Here is a 26,992-nt window from a genome sequence, read left to right on the forward strand (position 1 = left end):
GGTTAGGGCAGTTGGTCAGGCATCTGCCTTTGGCTCTGGTCATGATCCAAAGGCCCTGGGATCCAGTCCCAAATTGGGCTCCCTGCTTGTGCTCTCAAATAAATATAGTCGTTTTAAAAATAAAAAAATAAATAAAAAATAAATAAAACCTCTTCATGCAAGCCTTCTCACATTCACTGCTTTAGTCTCCAGGGCAAAAGTAAGTCACAGGCTGTTTGTACAGTTGACATATCTCCTTTGGTCCTCAGGGGGTCTTTAAAAATCTGAGCTACCATTTAAAAATCAAGAGCTGGGCAGCTTGGGTGGCTCAGCGGTTTAGCGCCGCCTTCAGCCCAGGGCCTGATCCTGGAGACCAGGGATCGAGTCCCAGGTCAGGCTACCTGCACGGAGCCTGCTTCTCCGTCTGCCTGTGTCTCTGCAACCCCCACCCCCGCCCCGTGTGTCTCTCATGAATGAATAAATAAAATCTTTAAAAAAAAAAAAAAGCTATCACACACACAAAATCTGGTTTCTCCCTCCAAAATCAGAAGAGCTGGCAATACGGGGCCTTCATTTCCTTACATCAGTTATCCGGAACAGGGCACTGGGTATTCACTTAGGTACTGGCTCAACCAGTTTCATTTCTATTATTAATAGTACCTACAGTTTGCTAGTTTCTTCAGTATGCTTGCATATATCTTCATGGATGATATTAAAAAATAGCTTCCCTTTTTGGGTGTCCTAAGATTGTTCTAACATCAAGTTATATTTGAGTATGTTATGAGATGTCTAACTCTGTAAAACAAATAGTTCCTTAAACAATAATGTTTTAGGAGCACCCAGGTGGCTCAGTCAGTTAAGTGTCCAACTCTAGTTTTCAGCTTGGGTCATGGTCTCAGGGTTGTGATGGAGTCCCAGTTGAGTTTGAGCTGGGTATGGAGCCTGTTTGAGATGTTCTCTCTAAAACAAAACAAAACAGAAAAAAACAAATACTTGATAATGTTTTGCCTTAAAAATAAATTTGGTTTGGTGCTTTGTCAGTAGTAATGTTATTGTATTACACTAAATTTCTCCTTTTCTGTGTTTTTATAAGTCTTCTTAGAGTTCTTTGAGTCAATACTGTAATTTTTATGTTTCTAAAAATGATTTTTAGGTTTTCAAATCTACCAGGAAGCAGCATTGTATTTAACATTTTATTTTTATTTATTTTTAAAAAGTATTTATTTATTCATGAGAGACATAGAAAGAGGCAGACATAGGCAGAGGGAGATGCAGGCTCCTCATGAGGATCATGCCCTGAGTTGAAGGCAGATGCTCAACCACTGAGCCAACCAGGTGTCCCTATTTTAAATTTTTTTTAAAGATTTTATTTTCCAGTAATCTCTACACCCAACTTGGAGCCCAAACTCAAACTTGATACAGAGTTCCATACTCCACTAATTAAGCCAGCAATGCACCCATAACATTTTAAATCAGTAACTATATGGTTTCATTGCATATCCATTTTTAAAACATAATTCTATTTGTCTTTCCACACTTTTTCATCAGTGTCACAATGTTTGTCTATATTGTTTGTTTTGATATTAGGTATTATATTATATAGTAAAAAGGATGCCAGTCTGAGTAAAGTCTTTCCTACACATGCCATACATTACTTTCCCCACTAACACCTAGGATTATTCCATGTTCTGTAGGAAATAAGTGATAATGGAAAATTTTCTGAATTCATTACTGAGTGTGTCTTTCTTCAATTACACGTCCTGCTTGGTTTTCAGCAAGGTCTGCAGAAACTGTTGTTTTTCAACAAATAATACTAATAACAAGGAGTAAAATAAGGACCAACATTCACTGAGTATTTATTATATGACAGGCACAATTCTAAGCACTTTATGTATCTTAATTTGATCCTCACACAAAATTTTGAGGTAGGTATTATAATTATCCCTGTTTTATAATTTCTACTGAGACAAATATGTATAAAAACATAGAAAAATGCTCAGGAGGGATAAATACTAAACAGATAATGACTATCCTTCAAAAAGGGAAATGGGTACAAGGATGGTAGTCAAAGGGTATGTTTGCCTTTTTTTGCAATGTTTAAATCTTTCAAAAGGAAAATATGTTCATGCATTATTTCTGCAATTAAAATATATGATACAAAGATATGCTTAGGGAGAATTTCCATTAGGGCACTGTGTATAATGGCAAAAACTCTGGGAAACTACAATGTCTATCAATAAGATTTTGATAAAATGATATCACAGCAACATAAGGAAATACCAGCAAGCTATGAAAGGATCTCTAGTTACTGTGTGGAATGTTGTTATCAATGTTTTTACAAGAAAGCCTAAGTTTTGTAAATAACAAAAATAAGCCATCTTTGAATAAAGAAGTCACTTCTTTCAGATATTAAGTGTTTTACAGAACGTGATGTAAAGAGATGGTCTTTACAGTCACATAAACTTAAGATGGGTTAAAAACATTAAAAATATAGCAACTATATACAAATTAGGGGGAAATGAAAATTAGGTTATTTCAGCATGAATCCTGAGGTTTAAAATAAGGTTAAAAAGGTGTCAAAAGTGCTGTGACTTTCAATATTTGCTAGCTTGTATTATCTGATGTCAAAAGAAAAATACGTTTTTATTAATGGGCTTCTAAAATATATTCTACTTGTAGGGTGTTTCTCCTACATGATTTTTCCCAGGCTGAATAAGCTGGAGTCAACAAATAAGATGTTCCTACATTATTCTATTTAAAGGGATTATTATCAAGATAAATTCTCTAATGTTGAATAGTTTTTTTTTTTTTCAATGTTGAATAGTTTTGAGCTGTAATTAAAAGCCTTCCCCCAGATCTCATATATTCTATGGTTTATCACCAGTACAAATTTTGATGTTGAATAAGTTGTGAGCCATAATTAAAGGTCTTTCCACATTCTCTGTATTCATAGGGTTTCTCACCAGTATGAATTCTATGATGACTAATAAGTTGTGAACTCTGAGAATAGGCTTTCCCACATATCTTACATTCATAGGGCTTCTCACCAGTATGAATTCTCTGATGTCGAGTAAGGTCTGAACCAGAACGAAAAGCCTTTTCACATTCCTTACATTCATAGGGTTTCTCACCTGTATGTATTCTCTGATGTTTAATAAGTTGTGAACTCTGACTAAAGGCATTGCCACATTCCTTACATTCATAGGGTTTCTCCCCTGTATGAATTCTCTGATGTTGAGTAAAGTTTGAGCCACTACTAAAAGCCTTCCCACATTCTTTACATTCATAGGGCTTTTCACCAGTGTGGATTCTCTGATGTCGTGTGAAGTTTGAACCACTACTAAAGGCCTTTCCACATTCCTTACATTCATAGGGTTTCTCACCAGTGTGAATTCTGTGATGTCGAGTAAGGTCTGAACCACAAATAAATGTTTTCCCACATTCCTTACATTCAAAGGGCTTCTTGCCAGTATGAATTTTCTGATGATGACTGAGTCTTGAAGGATGTCTAAAGGCCTTTCCACATTCCTTACATTCATAGGGTTTCTCAATGGTATGAATTATCTGATGTGTATTAATTTGTGAGTCATGTCTAAAGGTTTTCCTATATTCCTTAGTTGTACAGTATTTCTCTTTATTATTAATGATTTGCTGTAAAGTAAAGGATGGATGCTGACTGAAAGTGGACATGCCTTCATGGGTGAATATCAGTTGACTGAAGTGTCCCTCCTGAGAGCCATGTTGTTTCTCAAACTGGCCATTACATTCCCAATCATCTCTGAAACTAGAGCACTGAAGGTCATGTCTTGTAAGTCTTTCCATTATCTCCCACTGCGCTGACTCTATTTCATAAATTTCCTTCTTCAGAAATAATTTCTTGGTCTCACATCTTGATTCCAGGACTGAAAGAAAATATGAAAGTAATCACTCACATTTTTCTTGTTTGGGAAAAATAAAACTTCAGTTAAAATGGGAGAATTAAGCTGAACTTTAAAAAAACAGACAACAAGAGAGTCAGGATGGATTATATAGTAAGATGAGAGCAGTAAGTACGTCATTGGTTTCCAAACATTGCTACTGATCAGAATTACTTAGGGGAGCTTGCTGAACATAAGGATGACTTAGTCTCATCTCCCTTGATACAAAATGACTCTAATCATAAATACTCACAAAAAAAAATCTCACAACATATGCACACACACCTATAGGAGCATCCCCCAGCATGAACTGTAAAACAAGGGAAATGATCATACCCAAACAGAGTTATTATCAGGATTAAATGAGTATGTCTAAGAAAAAATTCCAGGGATTGGCAAACTATATGGCCTGCAGCACTGTACCAATTTTTATAGGTAAAGATTTACTGGAACATAGCTACATTTATTTGTTTATGTATTGTGTATAATTGCTTTTATACTATAATGGCAGAAGTGAGTAGTTGTAACAGAGACCACAATGACCACAAACTTAAAATATTTATTATTTGGTCCTTTAGGAAAATGTGCCAGCCCCTGGTTAGATCTATGTTGTCCATTACAGTAGCCATGAGCATATATGTATATTTAAATTTAACATAATTAAAATTAAATTAAAAAAACAAATTTAATTCCTCAGTGGCACTATCCACATTTCCAGTGTTCAATAGCCAATTGTGGCTAGTGATTACCATTTTGGAAATGACAAACATAGGACATTTCCATTATCACTGAAAGTTCTATTGGACAGTACTGGTCTAGATTTTGTAAATGGAGGCCCAGTGTCTCTTTAACAAATGATAAAGAAATAGAGGGTAGCAATCCAGATGGGAAAATGAATGAATCTAGTATGAGTGGTAGATAGTGAGGATTCTTTTGTGACTAAATATGGAATATATCTGGGGTTTGATGAAAATACTTTTTGGCTTGGAATTCTGTGATGCTGATCTTAGAAGAGAAGAGGACTTAACAAGCACATAAGCACTATGATAGTGATGAAGAACTGATAGGAAGGGCATTTGTAGGCTTAAAGAGAAAGAAGAGAATATAAAGGCAGTGTTTTGTACTGAAAACTCAGAATTACCAGATTCAGTCAATTTTGAACTCACATTCAAGTTAATTATAAGCTTTGTTTTCTTGGCCAAAGTAGTTCATTTTCCTAAGTTCTCAATTCTCTGTTTATACAATAGAAGTAATAACACTTATTGTAAGGATTATAAAGAATATATACAAAGTATTTGGCATAAAGTAAGTGCTTAGTATTTTAGAGATAGTTCAAAAGAATTTCTACACAAAAATGAGGCTACTAGGCAAGTGAAGTGTTTTTTGTTTGGGGTTTTTTGGTTTTGTTTTGTTTTGTTTTTGCAAGTGAAGTGTTTTTGAAGACCACACTATGGTGGGTAAGCATTAAACCAAAAAAGTGAAATTCTAATACCATCTTTTCTCTCAAATAATTAGTCAGCAAATACTGCCTAATATTGGTTCTAAATATATCTTGAAACTCTTCCTATCTTAAATACAATATCTCATACATCTCTTGAACTATCAGGGCAACCTCTTTCTTTCCTAGGTTCCCTGCTTCAGGTTTGCAATCCGGAATCCATCCCTTATGATGTTTCTCTTACAATAAAAGCCAATCTGCTGAACATGGTCTACAAAGCTCTGAATGATCTAGTTGCTGCCTGCCTCTTCCAACAAATCTCAAGCTATGCTCCCTTTTGGTTACTAAGCTCTATCCACACTGCCCTATTTTGCAGTTCTTCAAATGCTCCCAGGTTTTAATCCCTCTTCAGGTCTTCTCAGAAATTTTTCTTTGTGTCTAGTAGATGGGTTTTCCACTCTTGGCCTTGATAACTATTGCCCATTTTCCAAATCTCTAAAGGTCATACTTTTTCAGGCCTTCTCTGATCCCATGACCAGATTATACCCTCTTTGTAATTAATTACACTTTTAGCACTCTCTTCTCTTCCTTATCAGTATCTTCACAATTCATAATTACATATTTATTTGTTCACTTAATACCATTTTCCCTGAATAGGTGTTAAGGTCTTCGTGTTTACTTCATTTTAAAAGTAAAATGTCTATTGTTTTCATCAATGTGTATCCAACTTTAAGCACAGTATCTGTTACATACTGGAAGATCAACAAATATTTATTAACTGACTCGATTAACAAGTATTTGAATATATAGTCCTTAATAAAAGAAGTCTTAAAAAATTCACACAGTGAATATACACATTTACTATTGTTCCTTCAAGAAGCCCCACTAAAGTGATAGTGACGAGATTAAATGAAAGAAGAAACTCCACAGGGACAAAAAATAGAAGAGGAAAAAGCAGCAACAAAATTTTGGAAACTACAGTAGAAGTAATGGTAATAATGTGTTAACCATAAACACTCTGAAACCTAGGTTGCAGACTGGTCCTACTGCACAATTCAGTTATTTCTAAAAATTGCAATCAACAGGTACCTTTGAAAGCAGGGTATATGAGGGGCTGCAAAAAGGAAGATCAATTGAAAATCTTTAAGAGGGGATCCCTGGGTGGCGCAGCGGTTTGGCGCCTGCCTTTGGCCCAGGGCGCGATCCTGGAGACCCAGGATCGAATCCCACATCGGGCTCCCGGTGCATGGAGCCTGCTTCTCCCTCTGCCTGGGTCTCTGCCTCTCTCTCTCTCTCTGTGACTATCATAAGTAAATTAAAAAAATTTAAAAAAAAATGAAAGAAAAAAAAAAGAAAATCTTTAAGAAACAGACAGACCTCAGGTTCTCAAACCTACCCCATAGAGCAGGCTGATTCCCCAGCTGATATCCTCAGCAAACTTTCAGAATCTGGCAGCCAAGCTCATTTTATTGATTCCCAGAAAGAAAGTACAGGATTCCATTCAGAGAAAACCAGCCCAAGAGAAAAGATCAGATAGGTGATGTCAGTCAAAGAATTCTTCTAGGTAGATCACTCTACAGTGACTACCACCAATAAATCTGCACATCCTTGGATACAAATAAGCTCAGATCAGCTTTTTACTACCACAGTTTTATATGAGCAGAAAGCCTTGAATAACTAGCAATTTCAGGAAAATCTTAACATGAGAGATTAAAATGAACAATCTTAAACATGAGATTAAAATGAACAAAGGGAAAAACTCAGGAAAGAGAGACAATGGAGAAAAAATTTAAAATTCAGAAGAATGCTTCTAAAATATATAATAATCTCATAAAAGAATAATGTCAGAAAAAAATATTCAGAGAAAAACATCCTTTACCAAAATTAATGAGGGACATGAGTGGCTCAGTGGTTAAGCATCTGCCTTTGGCTCAGGTCCTGATCCTGGGGTCCTGGGATTGAGTCCCACATCAGGTTCCCCACAGGGAGCGTTCTTCTCCCTCTGCCTATGTCTCTGCCTCTCTCTCTCTCATAAGTAAATAAATAAAATCTTTTAAAAATTAAAAGAATGAGAATTAGAACTTACTAAAATCTCACAGAAAGTACAAAAAAACCCCATAAAAATAGAAAAAATTCTAGAGCTAAGACAAGAAATTCAAGATCTGAATTATAAGCGTTTAATCGTTCAAAAAATTTAATGAGCCCATACTATGTGTCAGACATGGTGCCAGGCACTGGAAAGAAAAACTGAACATTCAAAGTTAAAAACACAGAGAACAGAGAAGATAATGGGGAATAAATAATTAAGAAAATAATACAAGAAATTTCAGATATTTTGTTTCCAGAATGAAATGTCTCAGTGTCCAGACAAATGAAAGAATAAAAATCAACATCATAATACCTCAACTTGAAATATTAGACATTATAAAGAATACATTCTAAAAGCTTCCAAAGAGATTAAATAGATCACAGAAAAGAATTAAAAACCTGAATGTGTTTTGGATTTCTCAACACTAGATGCTAGATTTTAAAAATCCCTAGAGCAATGCCTTCAAATTTTTGAAGTTAAGTTTTCAACCTAAAATTATATTTCCAGTCAAATATCAATGAAAAATGAGTGTGAAGTGAAAACATTTTCAGACATATAATGATTCATAAAATACACTTTCTATTTACTTTTCTTGCATACTTTCCTTGATTGCTTCTGGAACATGTGCCTCATAATAACAAAGGAATAAACCCAGAAAGAGGAAGGCAAGAGACCCAAGAGTTGGGTATACAAATGTATCTGAGGCATCCAAATACAGAAGAGAATCAAAAGAAATTCAAAGGAGCATGGTGAAGGGAATCAATGATAATGAAGAGAAATTCTAAGATGATAGCTATGTAATAGTCTCAATTAGGGCAGAAGAACAGAGGTTAGAGGAGACATATCTCTTAAAAAAATAAACCAGTTACCTGATGTGTCTGAAGAGTTAGATTTATGAGAGCTACTCAGAAAACTAAGCAATTCTCAATTAAGACAAGGATTAATTATTGATCACTATATTAGACACTTACAACTAATATAACATGTATGTTGAAAATACTGGAATTAAAATTAAAAACTTAACAACAAGGATTAATTGCATGGAAAAGAACAAATCATACAAGTGAAATGTGATTACAGAGCTCAGCAGTGAAAGCTGTTTTACATAGTCATTAAGTGAATTGAACAATAATTTAGAAGTCATGACATAATTATGCTTAGAGGATAAAGGAAGGTGTGTGCTAAATTTTAATTTTAAAATTCCACCATGAAAAGTCAATTATCATTAAAACTAGAAATCATGAAAAAAATTCTCAGAGGAAGGACAGAAATGGTGACAAAAAAGTGGTGGGAGTCATGGGAAGGAATATTATATAGAAAATAAACATAGGGCAGCCCTGGTGGCACAGCGGTTTGGCGCTGCCTGCAGCCCAGGGTGTGATCCTGCAAACCGGGGATCTAGTCCCACGCCGCACTCCCCTGCATGCAGCCTGCTTCCTCCTCTGCCTGTGTCTCTGCCTCTGTGTGTGTGTGTCTCATGAATAAATAAAATCTTAAAAAAAAAAGAAAATAAACATAAAATATGAATTCTGGAAGGATAATACGGCAGTGATGAAGATTTAACAATAAAACAAATTTCCAGGGATGAACAAAATGCTTAGTAATCAGAGTTCCCTTCTGTGTTGAGCAGAATTTATGGAGTTTTAACCAGATCTATCTTGGTAGAATTTCTGAGGTTCAAAAAAAGAGAAAACTCCATAGAAGTAGAAACCTGATGAGTCAGGATGTATCCTACTCATGCATTTGTGTTTGATATTGCCCCCAACAGTTCTCCGAAGTTTTGAATTAGTTATCAGGCGTGAGATATCAGATTTACGATAAAATCTGGATTGCTGACTTCCTTGAAAGACAACACTATCTGGAAACACTGGCTTGCATTCTCATAGGACAGCTGTCTCCTAGACTTAACAAGTACTTTAAGTCCTTTAAGATGGTATAAATTCTTTCTCATTTGCCAGTCTCCCCACTACTGCCTGGTCCCACAGGGATCCTCAGGTGAGTCTCAGTTACCAAGTATTGCTTTTCTTAATTTTACTTTCATTCCTGATTGATTTTTGTGGAATTTGAAATTCTAGATTAACAATTCTTTAGCACAATAAAATATTGTCCCACTATCTTCTGGCCCCTATGGTTTACAAAAAACAAGAGAAACCCAGTCATTCAAGTAATTGTTTCCCTATAAGTAATGCATTATTTTTCCTATGGTTCTTTCATTGTTTTTTGGTCATCCATTTTCAGCAATTTGATTATGATGTGTCTGTTATGGATTTGTGTTTATCTTGTTTGGGATGGTTGAGCTTCTTGAATTGGCATATCTTTCACTGAATTTGGTAAGCCATTTCTTACAATACGTTTTTCAGTCCCAAACTTTCTCCTTCTGGGACTTTGATAAAATGTTAAACCTCTGTAGTCTCCGGTGTCTCTGAAACTCTATTTTCAGGTTTTCAATCTTTATTCTCTCCATTATTTTATGTGAACTAATTTTGATTTACCTTCAAATTCACCAACTTTTCCATTATCTCCATTTTATTGAGCTTATCCAGTGAGTTTAAAAACTCTGGCCATTATAAAAAGAATTTTGCCATTATATTTTTTAGTTCTAAAATTTCCAAGTTTCTTTTTTTATCTTCTATGTCTTAACTAGGTTTTTTGCTATGGAGTTTAGGGGTTCTGTATACGTATTTTAGATATTTCCCCCTTATCAGATATATGATCTGCAAACATTTTCTTCCATTTTGTAGGTCAACAAAATGACAATTTCCTTTGCTGTGCAGAAGATTTTGGGTTTGATGTAGTCCTACTAGTTTATTTTTACTTTTCTTGCCTTTGCTTTTGATATCAAATCCAAAAAATCATTGCCAAAACTGGTATCAAGTATGCAGGAACATACTGCCTACATTTCCTTCTAGGTTTGTGGTTTAAAGTCTTATGTTCTGGACCTTAATCCATTTTGAGCTGATTTTTATATATGGTGTAAGATAACAGTTTAGTTTCATTCTTGCTGTCCAGTTTCCTCAAAACCATTTATTGAAGAGGTCCTTTCACCACTGTATATCCTTGGCTCCTTTGTCATAAATTAATCATATGTATGTTGGTTTATTTCTGGGCCATTTGGTTCCATTGATTGACGTGTCTGTTTTTATACCAATACCATACTGTTTTAATTTTGATAGCTTTTAATATAGTCTGAAATGAGGAAGTGTGATGGTTCCAGCTTTGTTCTTTCTCAAGTTTGTTTTGGCTATTTGGTTCTTATGTGGTTCTATACAACTTTATGATTGTTCTATTTCTCTGAAAACTGCCATTGGAATTTTGATAGGGATTTCATCGAATCTGAAACTTGCTTCAGGTAATATGGATATTTTAACATTAATTCTTTGACTCTATGAACACAAATATCTGTTTGCATCTTTTCAGTCTTTTATGTTTTATAGTTTTCAGTGTACAGGTCTTTCACCTCTTTTTTTTTTTTTTTTTTAATTTTTATTTATTTATGATAGTCACAGAGAGAGAGAGAGAGGCAGAGACACAGGCGGAGGAAGAAGCAGGCTCCATGTACCGGGAGCCTGATGTGGGATTCGATCCGGGGTCTCCAGGATCGCGCCCTAGGCCAAAGGCAGGTGCCAAACCGCTGCGCCACCCAGGGATCCCGGTCTTTCACCTCTTTAGTTACATTTATTCCTAGGTGTTTTATTCTTTTTCATGTACTTGTACATGGGATTATCTTCATTTCTTTCTGAGTGTTGATTATTAGCATAAAGAAATGTAACTGACTCTTTTGTATATTGATTTTGTATCCTGGGCCTGCACTGAATTCATTTATTAATTTTAACAATTTTTTGGTGGCATCTTTAGAGTTTTCTATATAAATATCATGTCATTTGCAAATAGAGAAGGTTTTACTTTTTCCTTTCTAATTTGGATGCCTTTTTTCTTGCCTAATTATTCTAAGACTTCTGGTACTATGCTAATAAGAGTGGCATGGGTAGGCATCCTTATCTTACTCCTCATCTTAGAAGAAAAGCTTTTAGTTGAATATGTTAGCTATGGGTTTGTCATATATGGCCTTTATATGTTGTAAGTACATTCCCTCTACATTCACTTTGTTGCAAGTTTTATTCATAGATGCATGTTGAAAAAGAAAACTGTTAAAAAAAAAAAAAAAAAGAAAACTGTTTAAGAGGAGGAAAGGAGCAAAAGGAGTAGGAGAGAGAATTTTAAGCCAACTCCACACTCAATGGGACTTAGTCTCACAACTCTGAGATTATGACCTGAGCCGAAATCAAAAGTCGGATGCTTAAACAGACTGAGCCACCCAGCCACCCCCCCAAAAAAATTTTTAATGAAACTTTACTTAATGTAAATTTTTAAATTTACATGGAAGACAAAGTATAACCAAACACTTCTGAAAGAAAAGGTAGTGGGTTCTATCTTGTCAGAGATCAGGACTTTTTATAAAAGTAAGACTAAATAGGAGAGACAGATAAAAAGGCCAATGTGACAAGAGAGACCTATATATACATAGAATTTTAATATATGCAGAAGGAATATGTGGCCTGGTGGATCAGCAGCAAATGGACTTTTCATCCAATGGGGAAAAGATAATGTTTTTTTTTTCTTGATAATTTGATTTTTTTTTTTTTGATAATTTGATTTTTATACAGGAAGAAAATTACAACTGATCTCTACCTCAGACCATTTATAAAAATCAATTATGGGTATGTTAATAGGGCTTTAATAAGTCAAAACATAAAAATTCTTGAATGAAAATTGGGAACATTGAGCTAGGAAAGGGTTTAAGATTCAAAGATATGGGGGTGCCTGGCTAGCTCAGTCAGTAGAACATGTGACTCCTGATCTCAGGGGATGTGAATTTGAGTCCCATGTTGAGTATAGAGATTACTAAAAAAATAAAATCTTTGAAAAGAAAAAAGGATTTTAAAAAAAGACCTAAAGATAGGAAGCATATAGCAAAAAAACTAGACTGTCTTATAACTGTATATAACTTATATTAGAATCATATAATTTAACCATACTAACATATTGTATTGTTCATCAAAAGATATTATAAAGTGAATAAAGAACCTACAATTGGAAAAGATTTCTACAAAATATGTTATTGACCAAAAATTAGTATCCAGGGGATCCCTGGGTGGCTCAGCGGTTTGGGGCCTGCCTTTGGCCCAGGGCGCGATCCTGGAGTCCCAGGATCGAGTCCCGCGTCCGGCTCCCGACATGGAGCCTGCTTCTCCCTCCTCCTGTGTCTCTGCCTCTCTCTCTCTCTCTCTGTCTAGCATGCATAAATCAATCAATCAATCAATCTTAAAAAAAATAGTATCCACAAAAAAAGTAAGAAATTCCTACAACCTTAGGAAAAAGACAAATAGCCTAATACAAAAATGATCAAAATGGCATCACACAGAAGAAACACTAATGGCCAAATAAAGAAAGGCAATCATCTTTAATAGTAACCAGGAAATTTTAATTTATTTTTATTTTATTATTATTTTTAAAAGATTTTATTTATTCATGAGACACACAGAGGCAAAGGGAGAAGCAGGCTCCCTACGGGGAGCCTGATATGGAACTCGATCCTGGTATCACAACCTAAGCCAAAGGCAGATGCTCAATCACTAAGCCACCCAGGTGTCCCAGAAAATTTATTTTAAAAAAATGAAATAAGATTTTATACTCATCAAATGATTAAAAAATGAAAAAAATCTTTCAGTATCAATTACAGGGAAAGAGTGATACAAACACTTGGAAAATGGTTTGGTATTACCTAGTAAAGCTGGGTAAGTATGTATGCCAAGACCCAGCAATTACATTCCTAGGTATATTTCCTAGAAAATCTCTTGCATATGCAAGTCTAGAGATTTATACATTATTATCTTATAATTTAATGTTTATTATGTTATATATAGCCTATTGTGTATATGGTATTTTTTTAAGATTATTTATTTGAGAGAGAGAGAGAAACTTCAGCAAACTTCACTGAGCTCAGAGCCCGATATGGGGCTTGATCCAGGACGCTGAGAGATCATGACCTCAGATGAAACCAAGAGTCAGATACCTAACTGACTGTGCTACCCAAAGGCCCCTTTTATATACAGAATTTTTTTTTATAAATATACTTCTTTTTTTAAATACAAAACTTGGGCAGCCCCCGTGATGCAGCGGTTTAGTGCCCCATGCAGCCCAGGGCATGATCCTGGAGACCCGGGATAGAGTCCCACGTCGGACTCCCTGCATGGAGCCTGCTTTTCCCTCTGCCTGTGTCTCTGCCTCTCTCTCGCTCGCTCTGTATCTCTCATGAGTAAATAAAATAAAATCTTTAAATAAATAAATACAAAACTTAATGGATAGGTTGGAGAGTCAAATGGTCATAGCTAGAGAATTTATTAGTGAAACAATACAAAATAAGCCAAGGAATTGCATGTAAAGGCAGTATAAATTGAAAAAAAAAAAGATACTAACAATGATCTATATGTTTTAATGTCTAAAAGAATAATAAGAGAAAAAAAGTTAACAGTAGCAGGTAACATCAGAAGAGATGGCTGCTAAAGCTTTTCTATTGGAAAATACTACCAGAAGAAAAATATGAGGAATATAGGTAAAAAAAAAAAAAAAACTTGAATACATCATAGTAAAACTTTTAGTCCATTAAGGGAAAAGATTATAAAGGAACAACAATCATAGGAGAATATGTTCTGTTCATGGTCATATGGTGAGCAAAGACTCCTTAAAGTGGACAAAAAAGTAGTTAATGTGATTCTGTTTATATAAGATTCAAAAATAAGCTGAGGAAGAATTTCTTACATAAGATCCAGTGAGTGTGAAGCACAAAAGACTGATAAATTTGATTAAAAATAAGAACTTCTGTTCACAAAATGAAACCATAAAGAGTTAAGACATTTCAGAAGAAATTGACAATTTTAGAAAACTGGATGTACTTATAAGCAAAATATATAAAGAATCTTTACATGTCATTATGAAAGAGAGACAATCTAACAGAAAGACATTTTAAAAAGACCTGAACAGGCAATGCACTAAAGAAGAATTTCAAGAAACCAATAATGATATGAAATGTGTTAAACTCATCAATAAAAAAGGAAATGCAAATTAAAACCATATTGAACTATATTATATGCTCACCAATTGGAAAAAATCCAAGCGTGACAATACTGTATGTTAAACAGGAAACGTGAAATAATCAAAGTTCTCATATACTGCTGGTGAGATTATAAGTATAGGCATTAAAGAAAAGTTGAAAAATTGGCAGCTGAAGACATGATGTCTTCTGATCCACTCCCTTCTCTCCTACTCCTAAAACACAGAAAATGTTCATAGTAGCTGTTTATAATTGTCAAAAACTAGAAACAACCTAAATGTCTATGAATAGTAGAACTGTTAAATAAACTGCAGTATATTTGTATAATGGAATGAATCAAGTCTAACTACAAGTAACAGTATGTATGAATCTTAAAAGCAAAATGCTCCACAAAAAAGACATAAAAGGAAATATATATAGTATGATTCCATATATATAAAATTCAAACTCAAAACTAAACTACATATTGTGGATGGCACTCTTAGATAGTAAAACTATGAAAGGATACAAAGATATTGTAGACACAAAGAGATCTGTGCTGGTAGTGCTGTAGTTCTTGACCTGAGTGAGGGTTCCATGAAACTTCATTTCATAACTGTTGGAATGCCCACCTGCATTTTTGTTACATTATTGTGATAATTTCTAATAAGAAGAATGACAATATACTAACTTCTGCTAGGCATATCTATCTCTGTAGGCATAAGTGGACAGATGGATAAAACAAATAGAAAAAGAGGCCCTGAAATACAAACCAGCATAAATCAGAACTTACTACTGAACAGGCAGATAAAACAATGATGAAATCAGCTAAATGATGATATGGTGCTAAAAAGTGTGTGTTGGGGGGAGGTTAATTGATTTAGATTCTCAATTTATACCGTACTGCAACAGACCCTTAAAATGGATTTAAATCATATAAATTACCGAAAATTTACAAAAAAACCCCAAAGTATTATAAAATTTGTAGAGGATTGTTATTTTTCTAAAATGAGAAATGACAATAATCACTACAGAGCTACAGACAATTGAAAATACATATGGAAGACGCCAATGCAAATTAAAATTAAAAAGTAAAAGCACCTTCTTGAAATGAGTAAATGGATGTTTTTATTTCTTAAAGTCCATAAAAATTGACTGAGAAAATAAGGATAGTAATAGATAAAAAGGATAAAATTTAGTAGTGGACAAGTCAGAGACAATAGGACCATTAAGATGAAAATGTTCACTCTCACTAGTACCCAATATGACAACATGAAAACACTCCAGTGTACGAAGAAATTGTAAAATTTATTAGGGGTGACAATGGCATTAAAGTTATGGAAGGAAAAACATGTCCATATTTTTTAGAACTATAAACTGTGATTATGCAAAGGTAGAATGGCATGAAGTCTTGGATTTATTTGAAAATACTTAACAACCAGGATAAAGCACTGGCCTCCTGGCTGCTCCATGAACACAGCTGATGCACACCTGCTTCAGGGCCCTTGAATGTTTGGCTTCCTCCCTCTGGAACGTTCTTCCTTCTAGTAACCACATACAATGATTTACTGCTGTATCTCAAGTTTCCACCCAAATTTCACCTAACTGGAAAAGTTTCTCTTACCCCATCCTATAAAACAGCATCCTCCATCCCCTCTCTATTTTCTTTTTCTTTTCAGCACTCACCATTACATGATATATATTTATTTATTTTTGTATTTCTCTCCGCATTGGAGGATGAGCTCTGGGAATAGAGATTCTGCACGTTCTGTTCGCTGCTATAATATCAGTGTTGAAAATAGTGCTGGGCATACAACAGGTACTCAATAAACATACACTGAATGAATGAATGTACTGTCCTGTTTAAACTCCTTCATACCAACTCTGTTTATCGTGGCCAGCTCTAAATTCTTAATGGAGGCACAGAGCCTTTATTTCCAGCATTCCATCTATAGTTAATGACAGGTACACTCAAATCTCCCTCTATGACATCTGTGCAGATCAATATCTCTTCCATATACTAAGGCCTCATTTTTTCTGAGCTCCTTATTTTAACCTCTCTTATGATGGTTTTACTTTAATAAAGTTATATATAGATGTGTTCTAGGACCTCATTAAGCTATATATTCTGAAATTGCTTATTCTTTTTATTTTTTTATTTTTTTTAAAGATTTATTTATTTATTTATTTATGACAGACATAGAGAGAGAGAGGCAGAGAGAAGCAGGCTCCATGCTGGGAGCCTGACATGGGACTCAATCCCGGGACTCCAGAATCGCGCGCTGGGCCAAAGGCAGGCGCTAAACCGCTAAGCCACCCAGGGATTCCCTCTTCTTTTTTTTTTTTTTTAAAGATTTTATTTATTTGTTCATGAGAGACGGGGGCGGGGGTGGGGGGGCACGGGCAGAGACACAGGCAGAGGGAGAAGCAGGCTCCATGCAGGGAGCCTGACGTGGGACTCAATCCCGGATCTCCAGGATCACACTCTGGGCTGAAGGCAGCACTAAACCACTGAGCCATTTGGGCTGCCCTGAAATCGCTTAATCTTTTCATCTTTGCAGTACCTAGCAGAGTACCTTACACATTTGAAAATCAGTAAATGTTTGTTATTAGTGTGAATCAATCAATGATTATATGAGCTACTTTACCTAAAAAACTCTGAAGAAAAGAAGCCTTTGGCAATGTAGGAAAAAAAAGTATTTTAGGAGACAGTGATGCTTTTTTTAAGACTAAATACAGAAGAGGATGAGAAGTGATGAGGAATTTGATCCAAAATATGGTTAGAAAGGAATATCAATAGAGAGGGTAGAGGAGGGCACTGGCTGGTTAGAAGTGGACAAGAATAAGAGGAATTGGAAAGAAGTGTAGGAAGAGTAAAGCAGGTAGAGTATATTAAGTAAGGAGAAAAGGTAAGGTCATTTGAAAGCTCATGCTGAAAAGGCTTACTTTTGTCAACGGGCCTAAAGCTTTTAGGGGAGATTCCCAGATAGCACCTCAAAGGTGCAGTCTCTCCACTGACCAAGTGGGTCATTACCTGCTGCGCCTCACTTACCTGGCCACTGGTCTCTTGTTAGTTCTCTGTCAACCAACCAGGGCTCCTTCCCCTGCTCCAAGAAGGAGATCACATCTGGTTTAGAAACAGAATGTCCTGCTTACAAAAGAAGTAATGAGATAAGTTTATGATGAGAATATCCCAGGATTCAAATTTAGTCCCTTCATTAAGAAAGAGTCAAAGAAAGGTAAATCAGATTTATGAAACATAACAGAGGGCTTGAAACTTCCCCCATAAGTCAACGCAGCTTCTTTTTTCTAATGCTACAATATTAAAAAACATTCTTCTAAGCACAGGATGTAGAAATACCTATTGAAAGGTAGGCATTTCACATGGGAGAAAGTAGATTTCTGAGGGCAGAATCTGAATTATTATGGACAGATGTCCTTACCCATTGAAACCAGGTGGCTGTAATTCTCCAACATCACATCTCTGTATAAATCTCTCTGATCATCATTCAGGCATTCCCACTCCTCCTGAGAGAAGTCTATGGACACATCACTGAACATCACTGACTCCTGGAACAACAACCATGTATATGACTTGATTAATAAAAAGAAGTGTTTTTTTGTGAAGGAAAGAGAGAAGAAAGGAATAAAGATAGAAGTGAAAAACAGCAAGCATATAGAGTGGTGTGGATGTTTGGGACTCAAGTGGAGGACTGTAAACATACAAGCAGGACTGAATCTCATGTTTCCATGTTCATTCTGTTTCCCCCAGATAAAACTGGGAAGGTGCAAAATCCTGCTAAGAGGGATATCCTAATTAAATGAAGTAGTATATACAAATGGCTAACATCATACTTGCCATACAATAAGTCATCAACACATGTGAGGCTCTTTCTCTCTCTTCTTTTCCTAAATAGCTAAGAGTAAAGTTACGGAAGAAGGGATAAAGAGAAGACATTTAAAGTACCAAAGGGGAGCAGATTACATAAAAGACATCATGAATCAGAGATGCAATGAAGTTCTCAAGAAGACTACTAAAAACAAGAAATGGTAAGAATAATTCTTTAATATGCTGATGGAGAAAAGAAATTCTAACCTAGATTCTATAACTAAACTATCATTCTGTTGTGAGGATTGAAAAAAGACATTTCTAGACATAAAAGGACTCTAGCACAATTTCTTAGGAAACTACCAGAAGATGTGTTCCACCAGATGGAAGGGAATAAACCAAAAAAGAGGGAAGATGTAGTATTCAAGAAATAGGTGAATTAACACAGGAGAACAGTAAAGGAAAATATCAGGAAAACAAACAAAAAAAGGAAGTCTTGGGAAAGCTATGCAGTAGGCCCGGAGAGTAACCAGACCAGGTAAGAGCAGGGAAAAGGGAAAATGGTAATGGAAGCCTCCACACTCAAAATGAATTCATGTGTTTGACCAGATGGAAAACAAGGACAACTAAGCAAATGGGGAAAAAAAGCTTAATTGCTCCAGGAAAAATGAAAGGTTGTAATAGAATAGAGCTATGAGTTGGCTCAGCAGTGAGCAGTTTTGTAGTCATAATATTCCGTACACTACTGATTTGACAAAAAATTTTAATAACAGAATTAGAGGAATGAATAGTGCAATACAAGGGTACAATGTCCCCTCCACTCTGTAGTAAATCAAGAGGGTAAAACTGATTCATCCAAAGATAGCAAACCATATTCAAGAGAGTTGAGTCACCTTTTAGGAGTGGGTCTGGTGATGGGGCAAGATTGGAATGGCACTCCACTTGTAAAATATGCAAATGACTAAAAATATTTTATCTTAGAAAATTAAACTTGCATAAAATTTAAGACTGATTCTTTCTCACATCACACTATTACATAATAAGAGTTATTTATTAATTCCTTGTTACAACAAATTCTTTTCATAAGCATATTTTTTCACTGAGTAATAGTCTATGATATGGATATAAAACAAATTTTCTTTGGTTTTCAGACACTGAGGTTGAAGGGGATTTTTAAAGATCTCAGTATCGGCCTAATCTTACTTATAACTACCCGTTGCTCAACTGTAAATTCCCTTTGTTCCTGTGCTATAGGAAAGTGATGGAAGATGATCTAGATTCACACAATAGCATTACTGAAGTCTATTTATCACGGATGATCTGGTGAGGTGTTGGAGCTTTCTACTAACTGTGAGTCATATCCCCAACCCAAAAGGCTCATAAACCCAGAGATCTTTCCACATACCAAGACTGAAATAGAGCTTAAAACCATTCCACATATTTTTCTTCTTGAAAAACCTAAGTCGGTAATGATCAGGGCTTTTCCTTATGAGGTCCCCCTAATTACTTATCTTCATACCAAGCAAATTAGATTCATTAACAAATGGGGAACACAATATCGTTCTATTAAGATTTATGGCAGAAGTCTAAGATAGAAGATGCTGAAGGACTTACTAAATGAGTTTGTAAACATTGCTTAAAAGAATAGGAAACTAGGGAGGGCCCTGGGTTGTTTATAAAGAAATAGGGGTCAGGTTCCTGAATGGGGATTGGGTTAACCAGGGGAAAAGTTTTTTTTTTTTTCCCAAACCAGGTCTCAGTCAGATCATTTTTGTCATTAACAATATCTTTCTGGGAACAAATAAGGATTCTTGATGGAACCTGTATGAAATTTTCTGATGGATTTTAATCTGATTAAGACTTCTTTAGAGAGACTCATCATCCAACCACTTGGCCCTCTGTTACCTATAATTTAAGAGTGTAAAAATTTTTGACGAGACTTTTTCCCAACAGTGATTATGGAACCACTTCTTTTTTCTATAAATATCTCAACCAAGAAAGACAGTTTTGAATTGACTTACTGTAGACTTTTTTCTTTAGAGCAAGGGTAAGAGGACTTTGACATTGCTTTTATTTTATTTTTAAAGATTTTATTGAGAGAGTGAATGAGAGACTGAGAGAGAGAGAGAACACGAGCCAGGAGCCCCATGTGGGGCTTGATTCCAGGACCCTGGGATCCTGGCCTGAGCTGAAGGCAGACACTTAACCAACTGAGCCACCCAGGTGCCCTTTGACATTGCTTTTAACTAAACTGTCTGAAAGTTTTTTTTTTTTTTTTTAAACACCAAAAATACCATGACGAGGAAAACAAATGTTTACATTTATTAGGGGTAAAAATGACTCAATTTGAGCAAAAGGAAACAGCATCTCACCTGAGCCATGGTTTTGGTATTTGCAGCCAAGACCAGTCCTCTGCTGGGCTCCTCTTGGAAAAGGGCAAAGCTGGGGAAAACAAAAGATAGATAAGATCCCACTTGCCTCATACCTCCCAGAATGATCATTCCCTTATATTCATCCCACATATAAACACTTCATCCCACTGATAAACACTTGAGGGTTATTATCAGTGAGAAAAATGGGCAAATCTTTCATTTTCTCCTACTCCAGAGACCTCAGGCTTTGACTGGAGTAGAAGAGATTTCAACAATCTGATGTGACTTGGAGAATACAGAGAGTGTGTGTGTGTGTGTGTGTGTGTGTATACACACACACACACACACAAATATATACGTTTTTCCACATATGATAGGATATTATACACACTGTTATACACACTGCTATTTTTACTTAATGAATCTTGAACTGGATCCCAAATGGTACATATGGAGCTACTTAATTCCCTTAGCTACATTTATTTCATTAAATAGATACATTTTAATTTATTTTGCCAATCTGCTGCCCATGACCATTTAGGTTGTTTCCCATCTTTTACTATAACAAACAATGCTGTAATAAATATCCTTGTATATATATCATTTTACTTTTATATTAATTCTGAATAATTGTTAGAAGTTATTCATATACATTTTATTTATTTGTTTTTTAAAGATTTTATTTTATTTATTCATGGGAGACACACAGGGAGAGAGAAAGAAAGAGGCAGAGACACAGGCAGAGGGCGAAGCAGGCCCCATGCACGGAGCCCGATGTGAGACTTGATCCCGGGACTCCAGGATCACGTCCTGGGCTGAAGGCAGGCGCTAAACCACTGAGCCACCCAGGGATCCCTATTCATATACATTTTAGTTTAGATATACATTTGTCAAAACAATTTTTAATGTTCTTTGATTGTACAATCAGGTCCCAGGTCCTAACCAAGAAACAACTGGCTGATAACCCAGATCCTCTTATCTTGCCCAGTTTGAGAAGACTTTTAGGATTAATGAATCATATCTTAAGAAAATGAAATCCAGAGAAGCAAACAAAGCAATATTGCAAAAATTTTAGGAAGATACTTAAATTAGTATAACAATAGGAAGGAATTAAAAAGTGTAGACCTGATGTACAAATGGACTAAATCGGTATTACTGATGCTTTAGAATGCTTTTAAGTGTAGTAATAAAATTGTAATAATTGGATATATTTTGTGTGCTTAAGATGTTTAAAATGTCCAAAAGAACGTTATACCTAAATAGTAACAAAGTCTAAATTGTGGGACGCCTGGGTGGCTCAGCTGGTTAAATATCTACTTTTGACTCAGGTCATGATCCCACATTGGGCTCCTTGCTCAGTAGGAAGTCTGCTTCTCCCTCCCCCTCTACTCCTTCCTTACCCCCACTCATTCTCTCTCTCTCTTGCTCTGCTCTCTCAAATAAATAAAATCTTAAAAAAAAAATCAAAATTGTTTAAGGGGAGTAATTGAATTTGAGATCAATGGTGAATGTTTAATAAAATACGTAGTCTTTTTAAATTAGTAATAGGAATATAATAAACAGAGCATTATAAAAGTATTAAGGCTAGTGAGCATTCCTAGTACAAAGCTTGATCATTAAAAAATTTGTCAATAATTGCGTGTAAAACTGACCACCAAGGAGGGCACCTGGGTGGCTTAGGGTTGAGCATCTGCCTTCAGCTCATGTTGTGATCCTGGGATCCTGGGATCCTGCAGGGAGCCTGCTTCTCCCTCTGCCTGTGTCTCTGCCTTTATCTCTGTAACTCTACGAATAAAACAAAACAAAACTAAACTAAACTAAAACCAAAAACCAAAATCTGACCACCCAGGAAGTAGAACTTTGTTATCAATTATTTAATGGGCGTGATCCTCAAGCACTCATTGCATTTCCCCTGGGGTATATATATTTCAGGAAATGAAAATCCAAGTAATCCACAAATGTCTCTTCTTCAAAATCTGAAAGCACTCCTTTAATATTTTTACTATTATTACTATTTATTAAGCTCTTAGTATTTTATTATTATTATTATTATTTTAGTTTTTTATTTATTTATTTTTTATTTTTTTTTATTTATGATAGTCACACAGAGAGAGAGAGAGGCAGAGACACAGGCAGAGGGAGAAGCAGGCTCCATGCACCGGGAGCCTGATGTGGGATTCGATCCCGGGTCTCCAGGATTGTGCCCTGGGCCAAAGGCAGGCGCCAAACCGCTGCGCCACCCAGGGATCCCTTATTTTAGTATTTTTAAAAAATAAGCCAACATAATTTATTATGTGTCAGGGATTATGCTAGATACTAAAGAAGCAGCAGTAGGGACACCTGAGTGGCTCAGTGGTTGAGCAACTGCCTTTGGTTCAGGGCGTGATCCTGGGATCCAGGATCGAGTCCCACATCAGGCTCCGTACAGGGAGCCTGCTTCTCCTTCTGCTTGTGTCTCTACCTCTCTCTCTCCATGTCTCTCATGAATAAATAAATAAAGCCTTAAAAAACAAAACAAACAGAAAAAACAGAGAAGCAACAGAAATCCAGAAAAACTTGGAAACAGAGTTTCTTCTCCCATACTTCTCACTTTAAGTCCCCCTTTCTGGTCTCTTGCCTTTCCTTGGTTAAAGGGACATCCTCAAGTGCTGCACCTTTCAGGTAGAATGGGCAGGAAACATTCTTACTTCAATAGCTCCATGCTGTTTGCTACATTCCCACCTCTCTTCATATTTGCTCCTAGAGTATATCCTCTCTAGCTCAATTCTTGCCATCTGGGGAATCTGCTCCTCTCTTTTAAGCCAATGATCTCTGTGGCCAAGACTGTAGTATGCTTGCAAAATAACCACACCTTGGACATGGAGCACAGCCAAAAGATACCACTACAGACAAGAGAGTCCTTTGAAACCTAATAAATAAAAATTTTGAGAATTTTGTACCCTTCTAAATGATAAGCCAATTCTCTAATAAAAATTAAATGTTTTAAAATATTTCCAACATTATCCTGAAAATTCCCTGTATGTTAAGAATTGTATTTGTCTGTTAGTAACAGAGACCTGAAAAACACTAATTTTTCTTATATAACGAGAAGGCTAGATGTAGGCAGTGGTTGCCCTTGGCCTTCATGGTTGTTTTAAGCACAATATCTATCATCCAACTAAAAACTGTTAGACATGCTTGGAGATAAAACAAAAAAATACAAGCAGAACTACCAATAATTTAGATATGAGAACTGGCAAACAATTTAAAATAGCCATAATTGAAATGTTAAAGACTAAAAATATATAGGCAAATGGATAAGATGAAGAAATTAAATAGAATTGAAATCTATAAAAAAGACTCAGACAACCTAGAACAGTAAATTAAGAAATTAAGAAGTTGAGGCACCTGGCTGGTTCAGGTAGAAGAGCATGTGACTCTCGGGGTTGTGAGTTTGAGGCCCACACTGGGTACAGAGATTACTAAAAAAATGAAATAAAATTTAAAAAAAAAGAAATTAAGAAGTCATTGTATGGTTTTAACATGAGACCAGACAAGCAGAAGATAGAACTACTGAACTCAAAGGCAAGTCAAAAACAAAAATATCCACATGAAGTGCAGAGGAAAAATAGAACAGAAAGAACAGAAGTGAGTAGAAGAAAAAAGGAACACAGTCAAAAGATTTACCATATATGTAAGTGGAGCCTCTGAAGAAGAAAAGAGATTGGAGAATAATTAATATCTGAACTGATTAACTGATAAAAAGCCTCAAAAAGAGTTTTAGCGAAGCTCAGCAAACCTGAATAAGAAATAAAGAGAAAAATGTACAAAATAAAAAGCAAAACCACAACCAGAGGGAAAAAGTCTTGAAAGTACTAAGAAGATGGGACATCTGGGTGGCTCAGCAGTTGGGCATCTGCCTTCGGCTCATGGCGTGATCCTAGGATCAAGTCCTGGGATCAAGCCCCACATCGGGTTCCCTGCATGGAGCCTGCTTCGCCCTCTGCCTGCTTCTCTGCCTATCTCTCTGTATTTCTCATGAATAATAAATAAAATCTAAAAAAAAAAAAAAGAAAGTATTTAGAAGAAAAGACACATTACCAATAGCACTAATGAATAAGAGAGGAATAACACAAATAAACCAAATCAGGAATGAAAAAGGGAACATCATTTATAGATGCCATAGACATTAAAAAATAACAAAAGAATAGCAACAACCTTATGCTATTAAATTTGTTTTTTTTTTAAAAGATTTTATTTATTTATTCATAGAGACAGAGAGAGAGGCAGAGACACAGGCAGAGGGAGAAGCAGGCTCCACGCAGGAAGCCCTATGTGGGACTCAATCCCGGGTCCCCGAGATCACACCCTGGACCAAAAGTGGTGCTAAACCGCTGAGCTACCTGGGCTGCCCTGCTATTAAATTTGAAAGCGTAGATCAAACTGATAAATTCTTTAAAAAAACATACCAAAATGGACAAAACAAACAAAAAACCTGAAACATGTGAAGAGGTAAATTGATTCCACATTTTAAAAATCTTCCAGGGTGCCTGGATGGCTCAGTCAGTTAGGTATCTGACTCTTGGTTTCAGCTCAGGTCATGATCTCAGGGTCCTGAGATTTAGCCTCATTGTCAGGCTCTGTGTTCAGCATGAGTGTGCTTAGGTTTCTTCTGTCCTCCTCTCCCTACCCTTCTGCTCTTTCTCCTGCTTAAGTCTCTCCAAATAAATCAGATCAGATCAAATCAAATCAAATTAAAATCTTCCTATCAAGAAAACTTCAGGCCCAGACAATTTCACCAGTGAACTCTTCCAAATTTAAGGAAAACCTTTGGTCTTATACGTAGTGAATAGAAAAATAAAAGGAATTCTTCCTAACTCATTTTATGAGACTAATATAAGCCTGATGCCAAAACAAAGACATAAAAAGAAAATAAAATCACGGGCCAATATTTCTAATGAACATATGTGCAGAAATTCTATAAAATATTAGCAGATCTAATCGAGCCAGATTTGTAAAAAGTTTGATACATTATGGACAAGCAGGGTTTAATTCAGGAATCAAAGGTTGGTTCAAGATATGAAACAACACAATTTATTACATTGATGATAACAGTAAAAAAAAATGATACTCTCGACAGAGAAAATGCATTTGCCAAAATCAGCCCTCATTAATGTAAAAATCTTACCACTGAGAAAGAGAACTTCTTCAATTTGATAAATAGCATCTACAGTAGGTATTTGTAGATGCTAGATCTAAGGACAATATACAAAATATAAAAAAAAAATTGTACTTCTAGCAACAAACAACTGGAAAATGTTAAATACCATGTACAATTTCAACAATAAACATCAAATATCCAGGTACAAATCTAACAAAAGATGTGCACTGAAAACTACAACAAAGTGTTGAAAGAAATTAAAGACCTTAAGAAATGTAGACATATACCATATTTATTAATTGGAAGATTCAATACTGATAGGACAGCAATTCTCCCCAAATTAACATAAAGACTCATTAAACAAAACCCTAAAAAGGATTTTTCATTTTTGGTGAGAATTAACAAGTTAATTCTGACATCCATTAAAAGGACTTACATATGCCAAGACAGTCTTGAAAAAGAAAAGAAAAAAACTTGAAGGAGTAATACTATATATTTCAAGACAGTGGCACTGACAAAAAAGATAATATAACAGAATACAGTCCAGAAGGAGAACCACATATGTTACTTATGATAACAGCTTCCTGCAATTCAGATGGGCAAGGATGATATTTTCAATAAATACCATACGCAACAATTATTATTATTTTAAAAATATTTTATTTATTCATGAGGGATACAGAGAGAGAGGCAGAGACATAGGCAGAGAGAGATGCAGGCCCCCTGCAAGGAGCCTGATATGGGACTCGATCCCAGAACTCTGGGATCACGACCTGAGCCAAAGGCAGATAGATGCTCAACCACTGAGCCACCCAGGGCCCTCCCCGTACACAAAAATTAATTCAAGATGGACCACAGACTTAAATATGAAATGATAGGGCAGCCCAGGTGGCTCAGCGGTTTAGCACCACCTTTGGCCCAGGGTGTGACCTGGAGACCCGGGATCGAGTCTCATGTTGGGCTCCCTGCATGAAGCCTGCTTCTCTCTCTGCCTCTCTCTCTCTGTGTGTGTCTCTCATGAATAAATAAAATCATTTAAAAAAACACAAAGGGTTAAAATCCCACTAGGAAAATGGGAAAAGACAAACATAAGCATGAGAAAGTACTAAAAAATGATGCCATGTTAAAAGGGCACAGG

At 35.7% G+C, this 26,992-nt stretch overlaps 2 protein-coding genes across 6 annotated transcripts in view; both read right to left on the reverse strand.

Moving 5' to 3' along the window:
* The window catches only part of ZFP82 (ZFP82 zinc finger protein), a 66,632-nt gene extending 49,051 nt beyond the window's left edge, over positions 1 to 17,581 (reverse strand). Inside the window, exon 1 of the mRNA XM_041745879.1 lies at positions 17,566 to 17,581. The gene's annotated coding sequence lies outside the window, so the exon portion shown is untranslated. The remainder of the gene's footprint in view (positions 1 to 17,565) is intronic.
* LOC121485474 (zinc finger protein 566) overlaps positions 616 to 26,992 on the reverse strand; it is a 30,320-nt gene continuing 3,943 nt past the window's right edge. For 3 of the 5 annotated variants that reach the window (XM_041745924.1, XM_041745923.1, XM_041745925.1), the window contains exons 2-5: positions 20,715 to 20,784; positions 17,957 to 18,083; positions 17,566 to 17,664; positions 616 to 3,881 (exon numbers count right to left, since the gene is read on the reverse strand). In XM_041745924.1, coding sequence (XP_041601858.1) covers positions 2,857 to 3,881; positions 17,566 to 17,664; positions 17,957 to 18,083; positions 20,715 to 20,723 — 1,260 coding nt within the window. In that variant the 5' untranslated portion in view covers positions 20,724 to 20,784 and the 3' untranslated portion in view covers positions 616 to 2,856. The remainder of the gene's footprint in view (positions 3,882 to 17,565; positions 17,665 to 17,956; positions 18,084 to 20,714; positions 20,785 to 26,992) is intronic. The other 2 variants (XM_041745927.1, XM_041745926.1) reach the window with 2 other exon arrangements.

This window comes from Vulpes lagopus, chromosome 2, assembly GCF_018345385.1.
Source record: "Vulpes lagopus strain Blue_001 chromosome 2, ASM1834538v1, whole genome shotgun sequence".
Lineage (NCBI taxonomy): Eukaryota > Metazoa > Chordata > Mammalia > Carnivora > Canidae > Vulpes > Vulpes lagopus.